Source organism: Seriola lalandi, unplaced genomic scaffold (assembly GCF_002814215.2).
Source record: "Seriola lalandi dorsalis isolate HSWRI2012SDOR001 ecotype SW California unplaced genomic scaffold, Sedor1 jcf7180002054946, whole genome shotgun sequence".
Taxonomy (NCBI): domain Eukaryota; kingdom Metazoa; phylum Chordata; class Actinopteri; order Carangiformes; family Carangidae; genus Seriola; species Seriola lalandi.
In genome coordinates this window covers 1,463,509-1,490,573 of record NW_019525497.1, presented here as the reverse complement: position 1 = coordinate 1,490,573, position 27,065 = coordinate 1,463,509, and the positions used below count along the sequence as shown (strand labels likewise).

Sequence of the window (27,065 nt, the reverse complement as noted above, 5' to 3'; positions counted from 1 at the left end):
AGAACGCTTCCGACTGTGCTGTTAGTCTGTGTGAAACCAGTGTCTTGTAAAGAGGCTCAACTTGTGACTCAGGACTTAGAGACACACTGACACAATTTGACTCAGGGGTTTTGAAAAACATTACCCTCCCCCCCAAAAATACTTTGTGTTATTCTAAGTAATAAGGAGACGTTCTGATGAAACCTTGAAGTCAGACCAGGCTCTAAGGTGAGAGCATTCAAGGAGCAATACCCCCAGCCATGTGACTTAGCCAAACGAACCCTTGTATCGTCATGGAAACATGGCTGAGCCTGGAGCTAGTGTAAACATCTGGCTGTCCAAGAGGGAGACAGAGACAGAGGGGCAGCAACTGCATCTATGTGGAGAGACATTGAGTCTTTAGGGAGAGGGCTCTCTCTGAATGTGTGTATCTGAGAGACTGAGAGAAGCAGATCACAGGCCTTTGTCCCATTATGTTGGTTGAATGGAAAGAAGATAGGATACATTCCAGCTGTAGTGTAATGGAAACATGTTAGCTTAGCCTCTCTTTGTGAGTGTGTTTGCATGGATATGTGGCTGAGCAGATGTTTGTATGGACAAAAGATTGTGTTTCATATATATTTGTTCATGTTTTCAGTTTAGTGTGTAATATTGCTTGATGTCAGATAACATCTGGATTTACAAATCATCCAGGAAATGAATTTTTGTTCATGAGTTCATGTGAAGTGACGGTAGCATGAGCATCACCGTAAATCTGCAATGTGTTTACGTGATAATTACTTTCATTCTGCTCATAATGAGTTTCAGCTCGAGTTCAGTTTCCTCCTTCGATCACTTACAGACAGCCTTAGCCACTTTTCAGTCTGGGTGGCCTCCTCAAGGATGGAACCCATAAAGCAGACTCTGACATTGTTAGGTTGTACTCGTGGAGTGAAAGATGACCACTGGTTCTTCTGCTAGCTTTGTCATGTTCCCAGAACATCAGAAGTTTCCAGACGGTCCCAATGCTTGTCACGGCCCCAACTCCAAGCTCTAACCAACCCCATTCCCAGACCCAGATGTGCCCCTAGACAGATTATTCTCACCACAGACCATAACTTCCTTCAGCCAGCCATGTTCCATCTTCTACCCCCAGCCATAACTGTGTCCTGCTCATCACATTTCCAAGACTGTACCCAAGATGTACCATTAGACAGTCTTTCTGCCATCAAGCTAGGACTAACGTCTGCATTACTTCCAGTCCTTCCACCTGACTGGAGCCAGCCTCCCTCCTAGTCCCATTCCTGGTCCCAGACATAGTTGTTTCCTCCCTGCCCCTCTTAAATCACCCTTCCCAGTTCCAGCCCTAGTCGCCTTGCGTCTGCCACACTCCCCAGTCCTATTACCAAGCTGCCCAGAGATCTTTCTTCAAAATTACCCTGCACGCTAATACTGGCACGTTCTCAGAGACGCTCTGTGTACAAGATCAGCATGCGTAGCCTCTGTTAAAATAAACCAGCTAAAGTAATAAAGTTCCAGCATGAGCTCTCTAACGTCTGCCCCAGTCCCCGTTCCAGCTTGACTTGTCTCCTGTCCCAGACTGTGGCTGCTGGGTGTGCGTCAGCACAGCTCTTCGGCTGGCTGACTATGTCTAGGAATCCAGTCCTCCTTCCACAGAGCTCCTGCCCCTCTCTTCTCTGTGAGCACAGGGAACGGAGCAGAGGGAAGGGGCGATAGAAAGGCTACTAAATCCACAATGACAAGGCCCTATTAAAGACCGTTTTTTCTATTTCATTTAATGACTTTTATTACCAGCCGCCTTTCTCTCTTCGATTTGGCAATAATAACAACAGGGGGAATGCAGCACTCAGCGTTCTCCTATCTGATGCTCCCCTTCACTTTTTTTCTTTTTAATGAATACCTCTTTGCACCAATGGGCTGCTGAAATAAGCACAAAGCAGTCCAAGACTCTGCTTGCTGCAGTGGAAGGTTCAATGTATGTATCCTGTGTGTGTGTGTGTGTGTGTTTGTGCATTTACTACATCAGTATGAGAATACGTGTTAAACACTACACATGTTGCCACAGAACAGAGCTTCTCTGTGCAGTTTGGTCAACAGCTGTTTCTCCCCAGAAGCCAAACAGCTTTGGATCAGCCCAAAGGCTACAAACAATTTGTGTGTGTGTGTGTGTTTTTGTGTCTTCATGTTTGTGTGTATGTGATTAAGAGCAATGTTTTTGATCTCTCCCAGATCAAGATGCAAGGTGCAGCAAAGAATATCTTTGGGCTGCAGTGCTTTAATATTTCTTTACATTATGCTGATCCATATAAAACTAACTTGAACTTCTAGCCACTGCCTTCCGAAAAGAGGCCACCAAGGTTACAAGGATATTTCTGTGTTGAAACAAACCAACCTTGTCTCTTGATGTTATCGTAAATGATTGCTGGGTTAAGAGTGGAGTATGGATTTACCCCCTCAAGCAGCTTCTTGGGCAAAACTATACTCCAGGAAATACTTACACAGGACTGTAGGTAAAGGTAGATTCTTTCAGCTCGTTTTAATCCGTGTGTGAATATGAGCATGTGCTTGTATGACTTTGTGAGTTAATGGCTCGGTGAGCGTGTTTATGGTTGTGTGTGTCAGGGTGAGGTATAGGTGAGGCATGTTAATGATAAGAGGGTGGATGACATTCCCGTCTGTCATCATTCCCACCCTATCTCCTTCCCACTCCCACGCACACACACATGCTTGCACACGTGCTTTAAGACACACACTTGCCTCACAGTGCCGGGGCGCCAGTGACTAGGCGCCTTAGAATAAACATCAGCAGAGGATGAGGGTTTACCTGCCGCTGACCCCTATCATACATACTCACACACACAACAGAGGTGTTCACTCATCGACTGGTCCCTCCCCTAGCAATGAACTGGCCCAATGTTGACCTCTTTCCTTGACCCCCAGGGATTTACTAAAGTCAAAGGTCAATCTGGTCAGACTGTCCCTTTAGTGGCTGATTGCTAAGCTTGAAAGACGGGCTCGTGCTTACATTATTGTTTTCCAATAAACAGCACCTGACCAAATGAAAAGATTGCTTGCTTTAATGAATGTGTGCATGTGTCTTTTGCATGTTCCAATAAGCAGTTTCTCACCTGAGAGATCGGTCAGAGAGGCTGCACAGTATATGCTCAGTTTTTTTTTTTTTTTTTTGGTCCTTTTGTGGAACAATCGGGAATCCGAGCCAGGTTGAGAGGGGGAGTTTACCCCCTTCTCTCTTCTTGCCCGGCAGGCTCAAGTGCTGTGTGAGCTATGCGGAGGAGGAGGTCCTGAGAGTGCCCCTGGCTGTGCCTGGTCCAACGATGTCGTGTCTGTGTGGCATGTGAGACATGCATTCACTGCTCTGTGGCAGAGCAAGGCTGAATAGAGGTAGAAAGGCTCTCCAGGCATGAGAGACAGAGAGACAGACAAAGACAGAGAATGCGAGAGATTCAAAGGGAACGAGAGGAAGGCTTTCAACTGATAATGGAATTTAGTTTGCCCTTCTAAAGAGTTTTGTCTTGAAGGAGTTCTTTCTTTTTCTTTCTTGCTCATTTCCTTTCTTGCTTGTTTTTTTTCTTGCCTGCTCTTCATCTTCCTGTCGTCTTAATTTCTTGTTTTTCTTCTCCTAATCACTCCATACCTGTGCCTGTCCTCCTCTTTCATGTATTTCTTCCATGTGTTTATAAGCTCTAATGATCTCTTTTTCTCCCCTTCTCAATTTTCCAGTTTCATTTCCCAAGCCAGGCAATAGAAACTCATATCTTATTTACACTGCCCCTATCTAGATACAGCATGTTTCCATAGTGCTTCCTGTGTCTAAACTCCCAAAGGAAGGCTAGCGGGCTAGCTAGCTCCTGCTGTCTGTGCTGTGCTCGGGTGTTAGCAGTCTGCATCCAGACCTCAGGGGCTATCACTGTTTCTAGATTTAGAAGCTCTGTTTACCGCTGTCTGGAATTAGGAGAGGAACGGGACTTGACCTATTTGCTGTGGTGTCTTTCTCTGAAGTTTTTATGTGATCGTCACCTTGATGTTCTCCACACCTCACCGTAATACTTTTTTGGTTGTTGGGAGCCAAGTATTGAAAACTGTCCAGTACCAAAATCTGTCACTCTTTGATCAGATAGTTCTTCACTTAAATCAAGATTCTGCCAACTGTAGAAACAAAGTCCTTCATGGCTGCTTGTGTTTGGCCTCTTGTTTGAAAATCTTTTTGTTGAAAATCCTGCATTTATTTCTCAAAAGAAGATATAAAAAAAAATGCTTTCATATCTGCAGTGGGGTCTCGGCATTAGTTAGGAAAAGTTTGAAACCATATCCAGTGATATGTTTTTACAGAACATTATAGTTGCTGGGTTTGAGTCTGAGTATTCTGGGGTACATCCATTCCCATAAGACTTTGCGGGGAAAAAAAGCCGTGACCCTTCTTTATCATTAGTGGCTAGTGGGAAATTAGCTCCATAAATCAGGTTGTGTCTGTGCCGTGCTCTGCTCAGAGAACCGTACAGGACTTTTGTGTAGATGAAGTACAGATCTACCATTGTTGTTGGATTCTGTCTGCCATCATTTGTTATTGCCACCCCGTCTGTCTGCATTCTTACCCACAAACCTGCTATCTGGCAGCCTGTCTGTCTGCCTTGTTGTCTGGCTAGCTGCTAGCTGGCTAGCTGTCCCTCCCGGGTGGCTACATCACCTAACCCCCTACCCCCCTCGCAGCCAGTGACAGCCCAGCCCAGGGAGACATGGGTAATGGTCCTCTCTGATGTACAGCCTGACTCAATTGGACTGGATGGCAGACACATGCCTAAAATAACAAAAGGAGGGGAGAGAAAAAAGGGGGGGGTGTAGAGAGAAGGGGGGGGGGGGTAGCGAAGCGATCGATAAAGCAGGGACACATCGCCTAATAAAGATTTATTCCTTTTTTCCCTCTCGCCATCCGCCTTGGCAGGGCAGAGAGGGGGAGGAGAGAATGTGATTAGTGGACTTCTTCTCCCAGGGTGCATCTGATAGCACGTGCATACGCGTGCACAGCAGTCTTTATACCCCGATGTGTTGTGTGTATTTTTGCATCTCATGTATGTTTATCGCATGTGCTTCTCCCTCTCTCTCCCGAGAGCAAAAAGGGGGTTAAAAACAGTCTCTGTCGTTTGTTCTGCCGGCAGTGGCACTAGCAGCTGCAGCTGTGTCCCTGCCTCTCTCTCTTCCTGTCAGCTAATATTTAGTTAATCTTTGGTCTGGGACCTACGGGACTGGCCGGAGCTCCTGGTGCCCCATCCATCTCACACTGATCTATATTCCATGCTGGATCCCTGTGCCATTAACCACCACCGAGGGGAGGAGAGAAAGGGATGGAGAGGCACAGAGGTAGAACGAAGATGGAAGGGCAGATGGGTGGAGGGAGAGCCGTAGAGAGACAAGAGAGTGATGGAGAGATAGCAATAGGGGGGCGGGGGATGGTGGTGGTGGGTGGGTAGGGGGTGGTGGGGGCTGTCTGCCATCTCAACTTTAAATGAGGGGAAGACGGAGGAGAGGTGTTGGGTCAGCGACTCCAGCCATGCACAGAAATGTCTCCCCATAATTTTGAGGAAGTTTCCGATGCAAGAAATACGCAGTATGCTCTAAAAATTGTTTATTCTTGGATCATAACCACTCGCAGCCATTCATTTTCTCCCACCTCTTTTTATTTCCTGTCTTATTGGATGATGCCCTGAGCAGGTGGAATTACCTCAATCCAGCTGAAAAGAGAGTAAAGAGAGGTAGAGTGTTTCTATAAGGTGGTGTGAACGGCTGAGGGGGAAAAGGTTTCGTAGGTGGAGGAGGAGGAGGAGGAGGAGGAGGAGAAAAAAAAGAGGCAGAAGTGTGGGAGTGAGTGATCCATATGCAGCGAGTGGGCCACTTCATTGATATGCATTGTGTAGTTATGAGGGGGTCCACCTGCGAAGGCTCCAAGTGCTGAGTCACTCACTAACGCACAGACTAAATGCTTTTATCCCAGACGCCTGGTCCATCTGAATGGAATATAATAGGCCATAAAGTGCTTTGCTAGCAGCGGCTGCTTGCCCCATGGCAAACCCTCGCCCCTTGCTCCTCGCTCTCCTACTCCAAATCTCATTTCGCCACTTTTATAGAAACAAAGTGTGTACGCTCTTTGCTTTAATTACATCCTCTCCTCTCCTCCTTTCAGTGTTTTCTCTTCTTTCCATCCCTCTTTCCTTGTTGTTCGTGCTGCAGTGCTTCTCAGGCAGCCACAGAGAGCTCTCTCTTCTCACTTCAGCCCTTCTGTCTACACTCCCTGCGTACCTCCCCCCTTCAGTCATGTGTGATCCCTTTGCTGCTGTGTGTGTGTGTGTGTGTGTGTGTGGGGCACCTGTTTGGGATCTCAGTGTGTGTTTAGGGTCATGCCTGCAGGTCGTGCGTAATGAATAGCAGGGCTGTTGCCGAAGCACAACTGGCTGAGAGGGAGCTAGCCAGAGAATAGCGCAGCAGTGACGGAAGGAGAGGAGGAGGATGGAGAGATGGATGGAGGGAGGGAAGAGAGGAATGAGGGAGCAGGAGGACCAGCAAGGGAGGAAAGGAAGAGTGGTTGCAAAGCCAGTGAGCCTTAACCACCTTCTGTCAGTCTGTCTGCTCTCAGCGCTGTTTTCTCTCTCATAGGAATCTAATGGCTTTTCCACTGTCCTCTTTCCAAACCTCCACCACCACCATCTCCCCCTTCTCTTTTCATTCTCCTCTTTCTCTCTATCACCGTGCTATTTTTTTCCTTTCCTTATTCTCCTCCATCTCCTCTCACTTTCCTATTCCCCGTTAAAACTCTCCCCCGAAGTCTCCGCGCTGTCTTCCCCTGCTACCTCCCCTCCCTGTCTCTCCCTACGTCCTTCCAGCTGCTGGCCAGGGGAACAGCTGACTAAATCTAAAGCTGGGGCCCCTGGCTCTGGCTCTGGCCCCGGCCCCAGCTCTGCCACAGCCTCCTCCTATTCTCAGCCCCCCCCCTCCCCTCCTTCCTCTGGCCTCTAGCCCTGGCTCCTCTCTCAGCAGCCTCAGTTCAGCCCTGGCCCTGTCTCTGAGCCTCAACTCCAGCTCTGCCTGACTCTCAGCGGTTCCCTCCAACCATCCCCCTCCATCCCACTTTGGAGCTGAAAAGCCCCAAAAGCCCTCTCTTTCTCTCTCTCTCTCTGTTTTGCCTATAAGCCTGCCCTCTCTCTTTCTCTTCCCTTTTCAGATTTTTCACTCTGTCTTTCGTGCTAATTCACTTGCTCCCCCTTTTCCCTCCTCCCCACACTGACGGGCTGTAGCTGGGCCCCTGGTACTGTCCCAACTTATCTGGACTGAGGCCTCATCCAGGTTGGCTGCAGTTCAGTTCTCTGGCTCCTATACCCAGCCTCTCTAGCCAGGCATCTTTCTCTCTCTGGCTAGTAATGTTAGTCACTGTAACTCATTGTGGCTCGCTTTACTCCAAGCCATGCTCAGCTTGTACATTTGGTTGTTTCTGGCTCAACACTTCCTGCAAAGCTCTTTGACTCCTCATGCGTCTCTTTGTCTCCTCGACTCTTGCTTCTGTACATCTCTTTAACTTGTGTAGACAGGCTCAGCCCCGGCACAAACACAAACGCTCAGCACACAACTGCGTGCATCGTGCGAGAGTGTGAAGCACATGACACATGATTGGCAGCAGGGGGAGGATGGGGAAAAAAAAAAAAAAAAGCAGCAAAAGGGGAAGTGGGCCTTGTCACATCTCCAGGCAAGCCAGGGGCTCGGGTTTGATCGCTGCCCAGGGAGGAGAGCCTTCGCCCCCCCCCCCCCCAACCTCTGTGGCTGTCACAGCAAGGCTGCAGGCTGGTGTGATCAGGTGCAGGCCCAGGTTCTGCCATCGCTCCTCTGAACAGACATTGCCCACAGAAGACACCTGTCAATGCTCTTCCTCCTCTCTGACACCCAACTGCACTGAGATGAGTGACAGAGGGCTGACAGAATAAAGTTCAGAGAGCAACCCACAGATACAGTGGGATGCACACGCACACACTCCCCTTTGTGCGGAAGTGGGCCAAGGAAGCTCAGGCGGAAAGAAGCAGAGTCAGTCTCTTCCAGTCGAAGCCACATCAGAATCTTCTGGAACACCTAGCAGCTCCTCATAGATTATTATTCAGCCCACTCCCTGTCTGTCTAATGCCCAATACAGCCTTTGTCGTTCTTGCTGTCTTTGTTGTCATTTTTTTTGTTGTTTTGTTTTGTTTTTGTGTGTGTGGAGAGGAAATTGGGGGTGCGGGAAGCAGCATAAGTTTCCTTTGGAGTCACGTTTTCTCTTGTTGACTGACAGATGCGGGACGATGAAAGCAAATCACAACGTGCCACAGACTTCAAAGGTCCCTGTGTTCCGCCATTTATTGGGAACAATGCACAACAACCTCTCTCCCAGTGTGGATTTCTTCAAAATCGTGAGGGAAAAGGCTAGAAGAAACAAGAGGCAGATGACAAAGAAGTTACCATCCAAACAGCTAACGGGGGTAGAAGGAGGAGGATGGGTGCTAAATAATCAGACCTAAGCACTGTAACCGATTCGGACTGCTTTTCAAAAGCATTTTCAATCAAAACAGGCTTTTGATGCACACTTATTCTGATACCAGGGATGTTTGAGTGGAGTAAAAGTGACGGCTTAAAGTTGTAAAGACATCTCCCTGCTTTGGTTCCTCACTCTGAGGTTTGTGGGGTTTTTATAGTGTGTTTGGAGTGTGTGTGTGTGTGTTTTGTATGGACCAGCGCATCAGTAATTAACTAAGTGGAAAAGCTAAGATGAAGTAAGCCGCTTGGTTCTGCTCTCCTAACTCTCTCTTACTCCCTCCCTCTCTCTCTCTCTCCCTTTTATTCTTTCTCTTGTCCAGGATGGCACCCATTGACTGCCACTGACCTAATTTGGGCAAATTTCACTGACCTACTTCATGGGTGAATGCTGACTTGCCCACGGGAGGGGATTCTCTCACACACATACACATTCACACATATTCTTTTCTATCCATATTATTAATATGCAGACCCTCAACCTCCTGAACGGTTGCTATGGCGCTGGGCATGTACCCCCTCAGTTGTGCCCTATACCCCCCCCCCCCTTGATCCCCCATTAAAACCCCTGTCCTTGCCTCCTTCAACACTCTGGCATCCCAAATGAACATAATGAGGATCTCAAAGTATAGACACGTGGTGAAATATAAACAAAGCAGTTGGCCTTTGTTTCATGTGGTCTCAGAGGTGACATAGTCCTTCACTTCACTGGTCTCCGAAGAGACATAATCAGTGTAATTGCATACAGATATAATTATTCTTCTGTCATCTATGAAAATGCTAATTTGAGCAAATGTGATCAAACAATGTGGAGATGCTTTGAGTGCACAGACAATCACAATAATTCCTTTACGAAGTTAGACAGACAAGAGAGAGCCTATGGAGCAATGCTGATCCCTTAGGAGGATTGGCATCTTTAACCCACTTGTATTAAAAAATGAATTCAAGCGTCATTGCGTCCCTCCAGCAGATTAATTCCCAGTTGACCGGACACATACGATCCTCTGGAGGGTTTTGGAAAAGGTGTCGTCATAGCTGGATTAGTTTTGCCCTTTTTAACGTGAGGATGATTAGTAATAAACTTCTCTGCCTGCAGCCTCCCATGAGGACATGGTAGTTGGAAGCAAGTCTAACCTGATTCAGTGTTTTGGTCACGCTCATGTATTATTCTTTGCAAGCTTTTGTGCAGCTGTGCTTGTGTGTGTTTGAGAAAGAATGAGAGAGGTATTTGTGTGTGTGTATGTTTGTGTGTGTGTGTGTGTGTGTGTGTGTGTGGACCTGCCCGCTTTCCTGTGTGCTCGTCGTGTGTTTGCCCACATGTGTGCCCCCCCCTCAAATACAACCCCTGAATGCAAACACACACACGTACACACACGTACACACGCGCTTGCACCGGGCAAACGTGTTGTCATGGCAACACATACGGATGTCAACAAAAGAGGCTCCAGGGTGAACATTGTCTCCCTCTTGTCCAGCAGGGTGCAATTTATCTCAATGTAGCCATGAAAGGCAGCTATTTACATGAAACGAGAGCTGTTTCTGGGAAATAGGGGTCTCTCTGAAGGTTTTGATGTCAGCTGCCTGCTTTTAGCTTGAGAGTGGAAACCTAAACCATCTAGAGAGGGAGAGAGAGGGAGAGGAGCGAGCTGTAAACCTACCGAGAGAGCTCAGTTCCCTCATGTAGTTGAAGCTCTTCACCCTGAAAGTCTCTCACTGTTTCCCCTCAACACTCTCGCAGAAGGCCCAGCGTAGCATGTGATTTTGGATGCTTACAGTTTGCACAGAGTAAATCTAACCCCCTTGCTTTATAGCTTATCCTTAAGAGAGTGGTCCTAACATCAACGTCAATATTTACAGGAATAGCCCGCAGGCAAGAGAATCGACCACCACGATTCAGCAGAGACATATTCAACCTTTCTCTTGCTCCCCCTCTCCCCCTCTCTCCCTCCCTCACTCACTCCCTCCTCTTTCCCTCACTTGTCTTCATCCCGGTTATTCCCGTTCTCTGCAGCAGCCTGCCGATCACAGCGCCAGGTGGATGAGATATTTCTCTTTGGGTTGCCTTTGTTTTGTGAGTGTGTGTGTGTGTGTGTGTACTAGGTGCACCTTGCATACACGTGCGCCACATCTTTGACAGGGCTGTGGCTTTGACACAGGCTCAGCGGCTGTTTGAGAGATGCTGGATGACGCGTGTCAAGTGATATTAAATGTGAGAGAACCACCCCACCCCCCTGCTCTGCCCAGCCCTCCGCCATGGACTGTGTCTGCTGTGGTTAGTGTGAGCTATGACACTTTTCATTGGGGTTTTAAGGGGTGGAGGCGCCACGTCTGATGTACGAGGCCTCCCATCTCTGTGGGTAGAGTGGACACTTGGCCTACATACGTTCTTGGAAGGTCAATAGATACACAGCTACATCAGAAACGGTGCGCACATACTATACCTGACACATTACGCATGCTTTTGTAATTTCATAATCCAAACATATCTGGGTGAAGGAGGTTAGTGTATGAAATACATATTTGTGTAATTGCTTGGTAATTGTTAATGATGGGTGTGTATGTCAGTGGTTGCAGTGCTTTTGTGTTGTCGTTTTGCTCACTGTGAATCCAGGTCACTCTTTTTTACGCTTATGTTGATTGTATTTTACAAGAAGGACAAAGATATAAGTAGATTTGTTCTGACAAAGAGAAGTGGTATGTAAAAGGTTAACCTATTTCCTGGTGAGTGTATCATTTTTCTGCTGTGTCCATGTGTGTTTGTACACGTGTGTGTATTTGCCTCCATCTGTGTCAGGTAATAATGTGAAAGTATGAGTAGTGGGCCGGTGTGCTCCGTGCTATAATGGGACAGACCTGTGCCGGGGGGATGCTCAGGGATGTTGGGGAAGGGGCGGGTTTACACCAGGATGTGTGGCATGCGCCGCCGAACAGAGAACAGCGAGTGTGACCTCAGCGACTCCAGGAAGGAAGGGGTTAAGCACGAGCCGGCAGGGCTGCATGGGCTGCGTTACGCAAACTGGCGGCTGGCTGGAGCTGAAAGGGGAAGTGCTGAGCTCAGAGGAACGCTGGCTCAGAGCCATCGCTCCCTCCTCCCTCCTCTGAAACTCCCCCCTTCGCCTCCCCGGCCCTCCTCCCCGCCTCCCCGCTACAGCTGAGCGCTCCCCATGCTTCCCACCGCCAGGCGTGGTGATGTGTGTTTGTGTGTCTGTGTGCCTGTGCTGGAATGCAGCTTCCCCCTCGGCTGGGGCCTGTGTGTTTGTGTGTGTGTTTGTGTGTGGGTGTGCACGTGTGTGTGTGTCTGTCTGGAATGATGCCTCCCCTTGTCTAGTGTGTGACGTCAGTACACACAACGGGTCAGCTTAGGGCTAGGCTAGGGCTGTGTGTGCCTGTGTGCGCGTGTGCGTGTATGTGCGCGCGCGCGTGTGTGCGTGTCGTGGGAGGGGGGAACAGGGGAGGAGTCAGTTATTGGAGAGAGAAAGAGGAAAGAGGAGGGGCTGTTTGTGAGCAGAAGGAGGTTGACTGCAGGGAGTCACTGAAGCCAGTATGCGTGCATGCATGAAGGCATCATGAGTTTGTGTCAAAGGGTGGGGAAGTGTGTGTGTGTGTGTGTGTGTGTGTGTGTCGGGTGACTTTCCAAACGAAATGGGAAGGGTAAAGAGTGTAAGGTTATTTCCTGGCGTGGATAAGTGAACCTAAATACACACACAAACTTGCACATGTGCGCACACCGTCATGCTGTAGTTTTCAGTCCAGTGCTGTTAGTGTCCAACTATTTTCATATGCAAATGAATTCAGTTCACTTTCAGCCATGCTAGCTGCCACAGTAGTGGCTTTTTGTCTGTGTTGTGCTACTTTTACAGAATCTTTATGCTACATTTATTCTGTTTTTACCTTCTTTTTTTGTTTTTTTACCCTTTTTTGCTTTTGAGCTTTGATGTCAAGACAAATTTTTAAAAGCTGTTTTTCATCAAAAAGATTCATCACAAAAGGATTTATAGGGCAAAGTTCAAATTAAGCAAGAGAAACACATCTGTAATCACTTTTGACAGGAGCAGCAAACGACATTTGGCACACTTTCTGTGAGCAAATTATACACAAGGTCTAACAAACGCAGCTTGCAGCTCACAAACACATATTCCAAAACCTATGAAAATCTTGCAATATCATATTCTTTGTTTATTCTATACAATATCCTCTATGTCGTCTTCTTGACCGACACGGACCGCCTCATCTCAACCTACACTTCACGTCCTTCACAGGAAGAAGGACACTGGTGCTATAATGTCTTGACTGTATAGGTTTGTCATTAAACAGATACTCAAGGCCTGAACTAGCAGACAATGGCTTTTCAATGGATCCCATTACCTTCGTCTATAGCTTGCTTGGCTCTACTGGGACAGACCTCTGCTAATTACGCACATTCATTTCCATCCAGCTGTAATTTCATTCACACTAATGAACCTTGCACATGGATTGGGATAATGTATAGTTAATGTACAGCCAGGAGACGGAATTAGCAGGCTACTGGCTTCTCCAGTGACATAGATTTTGAATAGCGGCTAAAGGCACAGTTCACCGAATACCACACAGGTGCCATTCTGACATTACAGCAAATAGTCATTTTAGACTAAAGTGTCTAATAGTTAAGTACGACAAACATACCCTGCTTTGTTGGAAATGTAATTCTATACAAGCAAAACCATATCTAAAAATCCATGTTTGTTTTTGCTTTTTCAGATTGCAGTAGTTGTAGTGAACAATGCTTTTACCTTTTCCATGTTATCAATAGCTGTGACTTTGTGGTGTGTAGCTATGTTACAAACTGTGTCATCTGCATTTAAAAGAAGAGGTTGACATTTTGGAAAATACACCTGCTTTCTTGCTGAGAGTTAGATGAGAGAATTGATGGCACCGTCATGTCTTCACATCTAACATGAATCTGGAGCCAGCAGTCGGTTCGCTTAGCTTAGCACAAAGGCTGGGGAGAATGGGGTCACAGTTAATCTATAATGCCTCTAATGCATTATAAAAATTAACCGTTTCCTAACTGATTACTGGCAGTAGCTTGATATTTACTGTACAAATAAAATTTGATGAGAAGACATGACAGTGGTATCAGTCTTGTCTCAAGAAGAATACAAAGCTTATTCCCCAAAATGTCAGACTATTCCTTTATGAATTGTATTGAATTTTTTTTTTCTTTGTACCTGCATTTCAGGTTTCTTGCAACGAGTTCTTCCATCTGTTACCAACTGAACTCATTTTCTCATCACTTTGTCCTTTGTGTCTTGTCTCGATCACATCCCTGAACAGAGACTTCGCTGTCTTTCTGTATTGGTCAGCCTTCTGAACGCCAACCTTTGGGATCAGTCAGCAGAGCAGTAACACCAGCTCTGCCTGACAGGCCCAATCCAGCAAAATTAGAATCCATTTTGAAAGTGATAGTTAGAAAATTGCAAGTCATTCCTGATGTACCGCATGGAAACTAAGTGGCAGCAGCCCAGTAGTCGACTGTCATTTCAACCGCCAGCTGATGACAACTCCAATCACCCACACAGCCGTCAGTGCACACACACACACACACACACACACACACACAGATATTCTCTCCATCCCATCCTTATGATTAGCATGCAGATTTTGCTGTCAGAATCTCAAGCGGAAGTAAAAGCATTGAAATTCATAGAATATCTCAAAACATTAATTTATGCTTGTCTGTGTCTGTCGGGATAAGCATTGAGACTGTGAGTGAGTGCGTGTGTGTTGGTGCGCGCGTGCATGTGTGTGGATGTGCGGGTGATGAAAACATACCTGGCGAGAAAAAGGGCTTTTTGGTGTAACAGAGGGTCTGAGGCATAAATATGGCCGCCCCCGGAGCTCAGCTGTGTTATTCCAGCCCGTCCCACACCTAGGACACACACTCATGCGCACACATGCCTGGAGCAAGGTCTCCTGCAGAACAACATTGATCTCTGTTTATAGTCTCTGTATGGGTGCTTCCTTATAGGACCACACACGCATGCACTCACTGTTACTCACACATGCCGACGTTTAAAGATGCTGAAAGGCCTTGTATTTGTCTTTGTAGCCTTATTAACTGGGTCATTTTGAGGAGCCGCAGTGAAGGAAATGCTGCTTTAGCTGTGGGTGGGATGGAGGTTGTGTTAGAGGTGGGGGTTGCCCAATAATTCTTGACCCTTCCTCGACCTGCTGTACAGCCTTGCTTTTCTTCAGTTGTGGTTCAGATCTCCTTTCAGTAGGGCCTCTCAGTTCAATCCAACTGAGCGGATTGGATTCCAGTCTAGTAGCCTTTTCTCAGTGAAGTTTTAGCAGGCTATCTTTGGTCAACATAGAGTAGGATCCCATGTTAAACTACCGCAGGTGGTCCCCTCCGAATCAGAGGAGCTCTAACACAGCAGAGTCAGATTTAGGTGTTGCTCTCTGTCTGTCTGCAGCTCATGAGGTAATTTGATTAATGTGCAAGGCTAAAGTGACTCGGCGCAGGCGAATGGGCCTTAAATATCTATTTGCTATCTCTGTTTCTCCCTCTTTGCTTTTGTTGACTTGCTTTCACACCAGCCCATTTGCTTCATCTTATTTCTTGCCCTGAAATCAATCATGTATTCAGGATGTATCACACTTACACACACGCGCGCGCACACACACACACACACACAAACACAGACATACACACAAATACAACGGATGAGTGCTGCCTGAATTGCGTGGTGCCATATTAGATTTAGGTGACAGTCACTCATGAACCAATTCAGCCAATAAACTTAATGACCTTCCCACTGCTGGGTCTGAATTTTCTCCATTGACTTGGAATCTTAATTTGATTGCGGAAATATATGTATGTTGCTCAATCTAATTTTCTCCAGTGATTTCAGGACACTGAGCACTTTTGTGCTTAGACAAGCAAACCTTTCAGGCCCGGCCCCCGATCACCGCCGATCGCCTTCATGCGGGAAGCTAAATTGTGTTTTATAGGAAGCGTATAAAGGCGGCATTCTGCCGTCACAGCAGATGTATGTGAAGGAGTTGCAGGTCTTAGTTTTGGTCCTTCCTCCCTGAAATAAGAGCAGGAGTCCGGCATTTCTGGGGCCCCCTTGTTGTTGAATAGACAGAAGTGGTGCTAGTTGGGCAAGAGAGGGCATGCTGGCTTATCGGCACTTATACAATTTCAAAACGAGAGCGAAAGATAGAGCGAAGGGCTATTTGGGGGAATGCTTTGATGTGGGTCCCCCAAAGAGTGTGGGTGGTCCGCAGGCCTTTGTGGGATTTGAACATATATATACATATGCTCATTCTCGCTCAGTCTTTCACACACTGTTTTCACTGCCTTACACAGCGCTTTGGGCCAAGTGTGACTTCACCAGGGCGGTCAGAAGGGGTTTCTAGGGCAACCTCACAGAGGCCTTGTTCTAAAAATGGCCGCCATGGTTACTTTGAAAGCCAACCCTGGCCTCTTGAACATGCACAGAAAAGAGCCCTGAGCACCACTCGGGGAGGGGAGCTGGGTGGACTGGGTGAGGGGGAAACCAGGCTCTTTAATAGCTAGCACATGAGACACTGAAGGTTTCAAACCCACCCAACCAGGAGTCATGGGAGGTGTGTGTGCGTGCGTGCATGTGTGTGTGTGTACCTAAACAGTAATATCCCTGTACTCAGCGCTTGGCTAAATTAAAAGGGCATTTTTGGCGTGGGGGGCAGTTTTTGGTGCCCAGACGATTGGACGGGGAAAGGCGAAACTCATTACCTACCCATCTGTCAGAGAGTGAGAGGGAAAGAGCTGTGGGAATGTGGATAGAGGGAGGGACGGATGAAAAGGGCTTGGAAGGCAATAGAGTGAGAGTGTCCGTTAAAGCAAACGGAATCACAACAGACTTCTGCTTTCAAAGGAGGATAAGTCTTTTATCTCCATTAGTTTTTCATTTTCCATGTGTTTTGAATTTAAAAAAAAAAAGTACCCCCGTTAATTTTCTCTATGGGAAAAAGACAAACCTTTGTAAAAGAAAGTGCAGCTGCTTTTACGACAGTCTGATAAGTGTTTGTATCAGAGGTTGATTTGTCTTTGAGCTCCCTCAGCCCCACATGTTTTTGATGTTCTCTTTTTCTCTCCCCTCTCTGGACCAGGGGCCACTCTTGAAACGCAAGTTTGTGTCACACACACACACACACACACACACGCACACACACAAACATGCACGACCACTCATACACACTAAATGTATCAGCAAGTATGAAAAGCCATTGCTCATTTGTATGTTTTCACACAGCTAAATGTGTTAGCTCCCAGTTCTACAACCAGCTGCACCATGTAAACCTTTTTGTCTTGTTTAAGTGACTGTCTCACTCTCTCTCTCTCTCCCTACCTCTCTTCCTCTCTCTGTCTCTCTCCCGCTCTCTCACAGCTGTAGACATATAGGCTTTGATCACTGCAGTTGCAAGTGGCTGCCATATTCGATCCACACCCCTCTTCTGTGGATATTGTTAACGAACATGTACTTCCTCTGCCAGCTGGCTTTCAGAATGGAAAAGCATATCTCCATGGCAATGTTCTGCAGTTCTGCACTGTTAGATATTTGAAGCCAACACTTATTGGTTCTGCAGATAATGCTGAGCAAAAGGGCACATATAACAATATATTACTATTTCTGATTTGACGCCTTTGCAGTGTTGCAGGTTCGCACCGTCCATGCTAATGGAGCCTTTTGAATTTTGGATAAAGTCTAACTCATGCAGTGGGTGTTTAAACAGCCTGCCTGACTCTGTGTTTCTGCTAATGTCTGTAGGGAGGCTGTGGAGGAAAAATAAGGCCTCTACATCCAGCTTGTTTTATTTTTATATACATCCTGAGGGCACATCCAACACTATAGGCAAGGGTTGTGACCCTGTTTACTTCCGTCTCAATTTTTCTTCCTATTCACCTGTATTCTTACTGCACCTCTCAACCATCAAGAAGGCAGAAACACCACTTTGACCTGACCTCTGTTCAGTTTGCTCGTGTACCCCTCAACCCATTTCCATCTACATCCTATGAAATATTCAACTCCCGCCCCTCCCTTCTTACCTAATGTAGAGGCCCAGAAAACACTTTGATATCTGCATTAATACATGCTTGATATCACAGCGTTGCGTCTGCTCAGCCCTTTGATAAACATATTTAAGAGATGTATGTCTTTGCCTGGTCCACATGCATTTCAGAGATCTCCTCTGAGCACATAAATGCATTCATAAGCTACTCTCTGTCTCTCCTAACCACTCCCATTATTAATAAATGCATGATCTCACGCTGTGGCTCGGTGTGTGCGTACACGTTTGTCTCTTTCATATGCTCATGAGTGTGTGTTTTAGGCCACCGCCGGGGACCCCGCCCTGCTCATTCATATTCATCCTCGCATAATGACCAGCCGTGCCTCCGGATAGCGCAGTCAGGATAAGATCAAACAATATATTCAAACAAGAGGCTGTGTTATTCATACTGTATCAGCCGCACTCACTGCTCACTTCCTCATCTTCTTTCTCAATTCCTCCTCTTGCAGTGGATTCACCGAACTCAGTTCCCGCATCTAGATTTCTGTCAGGCTGATTTTAATCTCAGTCAGAGTCATAACAGTGGACTGCAGCTGGTCCTGATCATGCTCTCGTGATAGGAGAACATGGGGCCTTTGGCAGGTGACTGTAGCCAACTGAGTCTGTTTCATATTGTTCAACTCCATGCTGCGTCCATTCTTAGAGTGTTACTCAATAATGTCATTTACTAAAGGGCACATTCAATGAGCTGATGAAGTCATCCAACTCTCTTTTCATAAATGTTTAGGCAAAACTACCATTAGCTGGCTCTGTCTGGAGACTATAGATGCCTGATCTTATCTCTGTCTTTGATAACGATTGGTTAAATCTCTGATCTTGTCTTAACAATCAAAAGTTGTTCAGGTGGAAACTTAGTAACTAAAAATATCTTAATTAGTTAATCTCTAAAGTAGTAGCAGTAAAGTTTGTTCTGTAAAATGTCAGAATATAGAGTCCATCACAAGCTCCCAGAGTCCCATGTGATGTGTTCTTAATTGCAAGTTTTGTCGGACAAACTGTCCAAAAGTAAAGTATGATCGAAGACAAAGAAAACCAGCAAAAATTCATATTTGAAATAATTTATTAATTATTTAATTTGTTATTTGTCTTTGCATTTTTGCTCAAAAATGTAGTTAAATGATTCATCTCTATAAAAATTGTTTCTGATTAAGTTTCTCTTCGACTAATTGTTGAAGAGATGAAAGAAAGAAGGATAGCCCTATATACATTGTACATACACTAAAAAACAAACCTCATTATTTTCTTTCTCACTTTTCTTCAGGTTTCCATCTGAGCGGCACAGTGACGGACCCCGCCACACCCTCGTCCCCAGAGCTTGTATGCAGCGTGAGCGTCAGCTTCGACCGCTGCAAGATCACGGCGGTAACATGCACCTGCGGAAACAAAGACATCTTCTACTGCGCCCATGTAGTGGCGCTGTCGCTTTACAGAGTACGGAAGCCCGAGCAGGTCAAACTGCACCTGCCCATCTCAGAAACCCTGTTCCAGATGAGCAGAGACCAGCTGCAGAAGTTTGTCCAGTATCTCATATCAGTTCACCACACAGAGGTGCTGCCTACCGCACAGAAACTGGCCGACGAGATTCTGTCACAGAACTCGGAAATCAACCAGGTCCACGGTGAGGAAAAGTGTGTGTGTGTGTGTGTGTGTGTGTGTGTGTGTGTGTGTGTGTGTGTGAAGAAGGTTGGGGGCATGTTTAAAGACCACGTGATCATGTGGGTCTGTGTGCGTTTTCCTGCAGCTACATACGTACATGTATTGACTGCATGATGGAGGTAAAGTGTGGCAGGATCAATGCTACTCATTAGTGAGATCCAAACAGTAAAGGAGAGACTGTGTGCCTTTAATCAACACTATAGACCCGTTATTTACCACTGAGAGAAAGGGAACGATACAGAGACAGAGATGAAGAGGTTAGCGGAGAGATAAAGACGGGGGGAATATCGCTTGTTATCGATATTGTTCCTGCTGCTTACTTTAATACAAGAGGGGAAACTGAAGGACAAAGAGCACAGAGAAAGAATCTGATGGCTGCATGGGACAGAAGAAGGCACGAAGAAGCATAGATGTGTGTTTGTGTATGAGAAATGGAGTTATACAGGAAACAGGCTAGGAGGAAGAAAAACTATGAGGAAACTGAGAACAGAAGGGAGATGTGAGAGGCGTCAATCAGAAGGCAGAGAGACAGGTATTCATCACAAGAGAACTATGATTTTTTTTTAAACATACTATTGATCTATCACCCTTCCGTCAATATCTCTGGAAATGTGAACTAAAACATATCAAATGGATTGCACCATCTCAATTATTCCTATTCATTTAATCTGCTTGAGGGTCAGTTCAGGTGCATGCATATATATATATGTATATATATATTTATTATTATTATTATTATTATGCTATTTACTTTATACCCTTTATCAGAATTAGTCTTCATATTATATTTTTACACATTTTACCTACCAGGAAATGACATTACAGTCATTCTGAGGAATAAAGAAAAAGGCACACTTACAGTGTTGGACAAACTACTTAAAATTCAAATGCACTGTTTCAGTTCAGTGTTTGACTGTCAATATTACTTTGAGTAATGGGTTATTTGTTTTGCTTTGAAAAATATGCTTGAATAAAGTGCAGAATAAGTGGGATAATATTAATGGAAGAGGGTAGACTGCATGAAATTACATCACATTAATATTATTTATATTAAATTGCGATTGCAGCCGGTTATTCCACCGTCATCATCAAATGACTGAGCACTTTTTCTGTTTGTTTCCAAAGTAGTTCCCGCCTGCATTGTAAAGAAGGGGCTTAAACTGTTTGTTATCAATCTGGGAAATAAGTGTTACATCACCCAATTTGTAAATTTAGCATTGTGTATTATTGCCTCCTAGTGCTGGTAAAGTACTTGAGGGTGTTCTTATATCAAAAAGCTTGTGAGGACACAAATTAATGTTGTCACAGGTGTAGAAAGGTGAGTTCAGTCGTCCAAAATTAGTGTCTTTTTTTACCTGGCCATTTAAAGGTAATGGTTGCTTTTGTTAGACAGAGGTTTAAATGGTGGTTACGGAGAATAATGTTTGCAGCACTGAGGGTAAAAGCCTAAAATAGACATCAAATGCAGAATCAGTGGGTTGTTGGGAAATACACAGCATATTAGCTTATAATAATGTATTATTCTATACCAGTAATATTATACTTTTTAATTAGGATAAGAGACAGTAAAGATAATGCAGTGGCCTAATTGCACTTATAACATATCTGTATGTCTGTATGTGTGCAGGGGCCCCAGACCCCACAGCAGGAGCCAGTGTGGACGATGAGAACTGCTGGCACCTGGATGAGGAGCAGGTTCAGGAGCAGGTCAAGCTTTTCCTTTCCCAGGGAGGGTACCATGGTTCCGGCAAGCAGCTCAACCTGCTCTTCAGCAAGGTCGGGAGCCAGCAACATTCATTTTCACACATACAGAACATAACAACATGCATACAAAACATACCAGCCCTGACTGCCACAGCCACAGGCACATGCACACTCTGTTCAAAGTAATCCCAGACAAAAGCACTTGCATATATTGGCACATACTTTGTTTTACACTTTACCTTCTGCAATTAGCTATAGCTGAGCGCAAAATGCAATTTAAAGAGAGGGAAAGAGGTATAGAAAGAGGGAAAGCTTGCACTACTTTCTACCCACGATTAAATGATCACATGAGAGATGTGTGGTTCTCTCTGCTGCCTGGTATTACAGAACCAGAGTTAGGCCAGCATTAATGTGCTGTATACTATGTAAAGACTGCAAGCCAAGGCCATTATCATCCACCCTGCCCAGCTTTTAGAACGTCTCTCTGCTTCATGCTCTTTGATGCCTGTTATATCCTTTTCAGCACAGACACACACACACACACACGTGCGCGCGCACACTGACAGCCACTGTACAATTGCACAGACACACACACATACACACTCGCACCCCCACATTGAGGCATGTACACACTCATGTACACAAAGCTGGCCTCAAATAACAAAAAGATGTACTCTATATGCATTTGTGTATGTAAGTGTTTCTGTGTCTGTGTTTGTGAAGTGTTGTGACTCACAGAAAACGTGTGTGTGTGTGTGTGTAGCACATTTAGGAATCACTCACCATTATTTAATTTTTCATTACTTTTCACCTAAAAATACCCTGAATTCTTAAAAGTAGCAGATCTGTTTAAACCGATGTTTACTTGGATTTTTTTTTATTTTTTTTATCCCCACACACCCAAGAGTTGTGTTTCCTGCTGCAAGAAGATGCTGACCACTAAAGTTTACAATAAACGAGTCCCCCTTGCGATTAGCACTGCACAGAAAATCCTCCAGTAAGAGAAGGTGAAGAGAAAATAAGGATAAAATGGTGCTGGTGCTGGACATGCACCAGATAGGGGGAAAAAAGAAATAGTTATATTACTGAGTGGTTGCAATACATTTTGCTCTTTTTTTAACATCAGACCTCTGAAGTTCTAATTTGAAAAGCATAAGTAAGTACTTAAGTATTTAGCCCTTAAGTACAATGTAGCTATGTTTGCATCTTGTGTATGTGAATTAAATTTCTATGTGACCTTGTGACTTCTGCAGAATGTTTCTCAAATGAAACCACAGAACTACCCAGAAAGCCCGATACTAGTTTGAATGGTCGTCAAGATTTGGAGAATGAAAAGCAAAAAGAGGTGTCAGCAACATTTGAGAGAAAGCAATGACAGAACTAGAGGAATTTTGCCACAAGATTTGAGCGAACATTACAGTTGCTCGCTGACACCGACCTCTAAAAAACAAGAGACCACTGCACAGCAGGGGCCTCTGCCAACAGTTTCTACAGACATACAGGACCCGTGAGATAGATATAACCCTAGCAGGCGGATATGGGCCTGTCCTTTTAAAGCATGTTTGTCAAGCATTGTCAGAAAGTGCTGTCTGAGGTGTTTATCAACTTCTTTCCATTCAGTTCAGTTCAATACAACTTTACTAAGAACAACTGTATGCAGCAGCTCACCACCTAGATCAACAGCTCACACACAATAGATGGAAAATTATACAGAATACAGTCATCTTAAAACAAGTTAACGTTGAATTGGTAATAAATACATGAATAAATAAAGATATCTAAATACAGATACAGATAAATATAGATATCGAAAAACAATCTAAAAGATGCACAAACAAACAAGGCTGTACAAAAGCTTTGGTCCTCATTTGATTTTGTCATTGATAAACTTTAATATATGCATTTTTCAATTCTTGTGTCATTTGTTTGTGCAGTGTGCAGTCCACTGTAGTCCTGCATGTCTTGTCTGTAAATTGTGAGGGCTGTTTGTTGGTGTGTCTTTGTATGACTGTGTGTGTGTCTCCGTTTGTGTAAGCTACACTTGTACGTAACTGTCCTCCCTGTGTCCCCTCCTCTCTCCTCCTGTAGGTGAGGGAGATGCTGAAGATGCGTGACTCCAACGGAGCGAGGATGTTAACACTGATCACAGAACAGTTCATGGCCGACCCTCGGCTGGCACTGTGGAGACAGCAGGGCACCACCATGACCGACAAGTACAGACAGCTCTGGGATGAGCTGGGTAAGGGGAAAGACACACACACACACACACACACACACACACACACACACACACACACACACACACACACACACACACATCCACAGCAGGTGGGTGATCGAACTCAGACATTGACACATAGATGCTCGTACACACACACACACATTTTTTCCTGTTTGTTTATTTTTTCTTTGTTTCCAATCAGACACACACTCTCAGACGCACACACTCTTCACAGTCCAGTTTCTTCCTCTCATTATGAATGTAGGTTTGGCAGCTCAGCTAGAGTGTCTTTGTGAATTACAAGCCATTTAACGCGGCACATCAAACCCCATCAAAACCCCAAATATTATGACCTCCGTTATGTTTTCCAACACATCACATCATATATTTAGTCGATGTGACAGAGTGCTTGCTCGCTCTTGCAGCCGTTTGGTTTGATAAAGTGTGTAGTTCCTTTGACAGACGTACTGTACCTACAGCAAAACACTTCCTCACAAACCGCAAAAGCAGCGAGCACATCTCCAGGACAGCAGTCGTGCTGTCTCCTGTCTTTGTTGTTTTCCTCTAATGTCTTGGTTGCTGCTACTGCCGCCGCCGCTGTTGTTGTTGATGATGATGTTCGTTTTCTCCCTTTGGTCTTGTTCTGCACTTTGTGAGGACAGCGCAGTGATCTCATCTGTTTCAATCCCACGTATTTTTGGAAGTGTGTGTACGGTCTCTTTGAAGTCCACACTTCAAACCCTTCTTCCCAAGTCCTTATCACTCCCCCTGATGTGTGGTGAATGCTGCCTCTCGGCGCCGCTCTCTCTATCTCTCTCTCTCTCTCTCTCTCTCTCTCTCTCTCTCTCTCTCTCTCTCTCTCTCTCTCTCTCTCCCCCTCTTTTGTCTTTCTCCTCTTTGAGCCGCAGCTACTCCTCTCCTCCAGACACAAAGCCACGCCTCATTCACTTGTCCTCACCCATGTCTCCTCGTCCAAATCATCTCCGCTCCCATTTCATTCTCTGCTCCCCTTTTTTTTCTGCCCTCCCTCTGTTCTGCACCTTTTGTATTCCTTTTCTCTCTTCATGTTCTGTCTCTGTCCTTGTCTTCGTCCTTCCTCCCAAACTCTCTCTGCCTTTACACACATACATACGTACAACACGATCGCACACACACACACACACACACACACACACACACACACACTGAGTGTACATATCTCCAACAGTCTTGAGAGTAAAATCCCTGAATGTGCTCGCCTCCTTGGAGACGTAGCCACTTTTCATATTCTGTTTGTTCCAATTTACTCCAAAATGATATGTGTGCAGTCAGCATTGCCTCGGGACTAGTTAAGTCCTCTGTTTTCACAGAGTTTTGTATTCCAGTGCAAGATGGCGGCAGCATAGAAAATGTACTCTAAAAGAAAAAGAACCAATGTTAAGATGTTGCCTGTCTTTGAAAACTGCCTTGAGCTTTTAATCTTGCATGATAACTGTATTTTAAATCTCACCTTCCTGCGTTGCATGACTCACTGCTTACATCATTGTCACACATTGGGAAGTAGGGCAGGTAACTGAAGTGTGTGTGTGTTCATGTTTTGTGTGTGTGTGTGTGTCCAGGGGCCCTGTGGATGTGCATCGTACTGAACCCGCACTGTAAACCAGAGCAGAAGTCATCATGGCTGCGCCAGCTGCGCAGATGGAACAGTGTGGACGTCTGCCCCTGGGAGGATGGTAACCACGGCAACGAGCTGCCCAACCTCACCCACTCACTGCCTCAGGGTGCCCATGGCAACCAAGGTCAGAGATTGACAAGTTTTGTGTGTCTGTCAATAACGTCTTTACTTTGCAATAACGTATCTCACAGTTGTGAAGGTCAGAGGTGCTACATGTAGCATTTGAAAGCATCAGCATTGAAGACTCTGCCTCTTGTGTATGGAGGATCCCTATTCACCTAAAGAACCATTCTTCATTCTTGTCTCTTTTGTTTTGCTTCAAAGTTGTTTTTCCATGTAGCACATTCACCCTGAACACTTTCGCTCGGTTTAGACAAACGTAGAGGCTCACTTCATTTAAAACATCAGCAGAGTTTCTGTGGTGTGGAAACCAGTTCAGGCTGCGAGTCTTATAGGTGACGGTTATGTTTATTTACAGTCATCCATGACTGAAAAATGAAAGATCATATTAGTATTAAAAAAGCTGCCAAATGACCATGCATGTGGGCCCTATCTGCCTTTTTCCCACCACATGATCAGGCATTAAATCCTCCTCCTCCTCCTTCTCCTTCTTCTGCAGAGATGCGCCCCCACAGGACTGTGTTCACACGAGCCATTGAGGCCTGTGACCTGCACTGGCAGGACCGACACCTCCAGCACATTATTGCCAGTGACCTCTATGCCAACTACTGTTACCATGACAACCAGGAGGGTTCCCTCTTCGACTCACGCGGGTGGCCTTTGTGGCACGGTGAGTCTTTGTGTATATAAGTGTTTGTGTATGTGAGTGCATGTGTCAGATTCTGCTCAGCAGGTGGGATTGAGAATGTACAGTGTCCCCAAGGAGAGAATATTGTGGTTTGAAATTTGCCTTTTCCTCAGAACATGTCCCGACGGCCTGTGCCAGGGTGGATGCTTTGCGTTCACACGGTTACCCAAGAGAAGCCCTCCGACTAGCCATCGCTGTGGTAAACACGTTACGACGGCAACAGCAGAGACAACTGGAGCACTTCCGCCGGCACAAGAAAGGTGAAGCTAATTTTTTACTATTCAAGGATTTCTTTTTTTAGTTTTCAGAATATAAATTAGCAAGCATTCCCACAAATTCACTAATTATGCACACAGTCAAAACGAGCATACATCCAACTCATATATTATTACTCTATAACATCACAGAACAATGAAAGCATGGAGAGAAAAGAGAAGAGGAAATTGCCAGTGGCAAAAAGAAAAATTATTTTTTATTCATTGTCCTTATTCATTTCATTTGATTTAAGAGCTTGTTCATTTTTCTAGTACAGGTCTTTTTATAGAATGTTTTCAGTTTGTATTGTGAAGGCTGTTGAATACTTTTGGAAGTTTCAGTTAAAAATATATGTGTTAATATACTGTATGTTTGTGTTAAGTGCGTCTTTATCTGCTCTGTCTCGTCTCAGAGTTGCTCCATAAAGGCCATACCTCCATAACCAACATGGAGGGCTGGGTGGGACACCCCCTGGATCCTATCGGTACCCTGTTCAGCACCCTGACAGAGTCAGGACGAGCGGGAGAGGAGGGCTCCAACACCTGCTTAGACCTCTCAGGTACTGCTCCCTAAGTAGTATCCTGAATACAACAAATGTACACATATTGCTTAAATATATCTCTGCTTCTATGGCAGCATATGAACCTAATCCAAAAAATCAGATCATTATTTATGTTTTGTGTGTGCTTTCGTATTACCACATACTAATACTATATGATTTGTATATGATATATATGACATTTGCTGTATAATAATATGTATTCACCGGTAACACAACTACCACATACAAAACAATATCATAAATATAGAAATATACAAAACCAACACAGCTATAATCATGAAAGTATGCAAACATTTGTGTATTTATACAGATGTTTATAAATACGAATGTTTCAAGATGCTTTATGTTATTTCCAGTGATTGATTTGAAATTTTATATGATTTACACTCACTTACTTGCCTTGTTGACTACAGAGGAGTAATTTTTAATCAGTGTAGCGTAATAAGATGCATTTTCAGGTCTTTCATATTTTTCAACTTTCATCAGAAGTTTTAGTTTAAATGCAGATTCACAGTCATGCAGTCTCTTTTCCTTATCTTGTAATGCGTCCTCTCATGTTTTT

At 45.1% G+C, this 27,065-nt stretch overlaps 1 protein-coding gene across 1 annotated transcript in view; it reads left to right on the top strand.

Moving 5' to 3' along the window:
• The window catches only part of LOC111645180 (zinc finger SWIM domain-containing protein 6), a 44,219-nt gene that overhangs the window by 4,957 nt on the left and 12,197 nt on the right, over positions 1-27,065 (top strand). Inside the window, exons 2-8 of the mRNA XM_023394271.2 lie at positions 18,905-19,261; positions 20,927-21,075; positions 23,092-23,242; positions 24,823-25,002; positions 25,498-25,668; positions 25,800-25,946; positions 26,354-26,500. Coding sequence (XP_023250039.1) covers positions 18,905-19,261; positions 20,927-21,075; positions 23,092-23,242; positions 24,823-25,002; positions 25,498-25,668; positions 25,800-25,946; positions 26,354-26,500 — 1,302 coding nt within the window. The remainder of the gene's footprint in view (positions 1-18,904; positions 19,262-20,926; positions 21,076-23,091; positions 23,243-24,822; positions 25,003-25,497; positions 25,669-25,799; positions 25,947-26,353; positions 26,501-27,065) is intronic.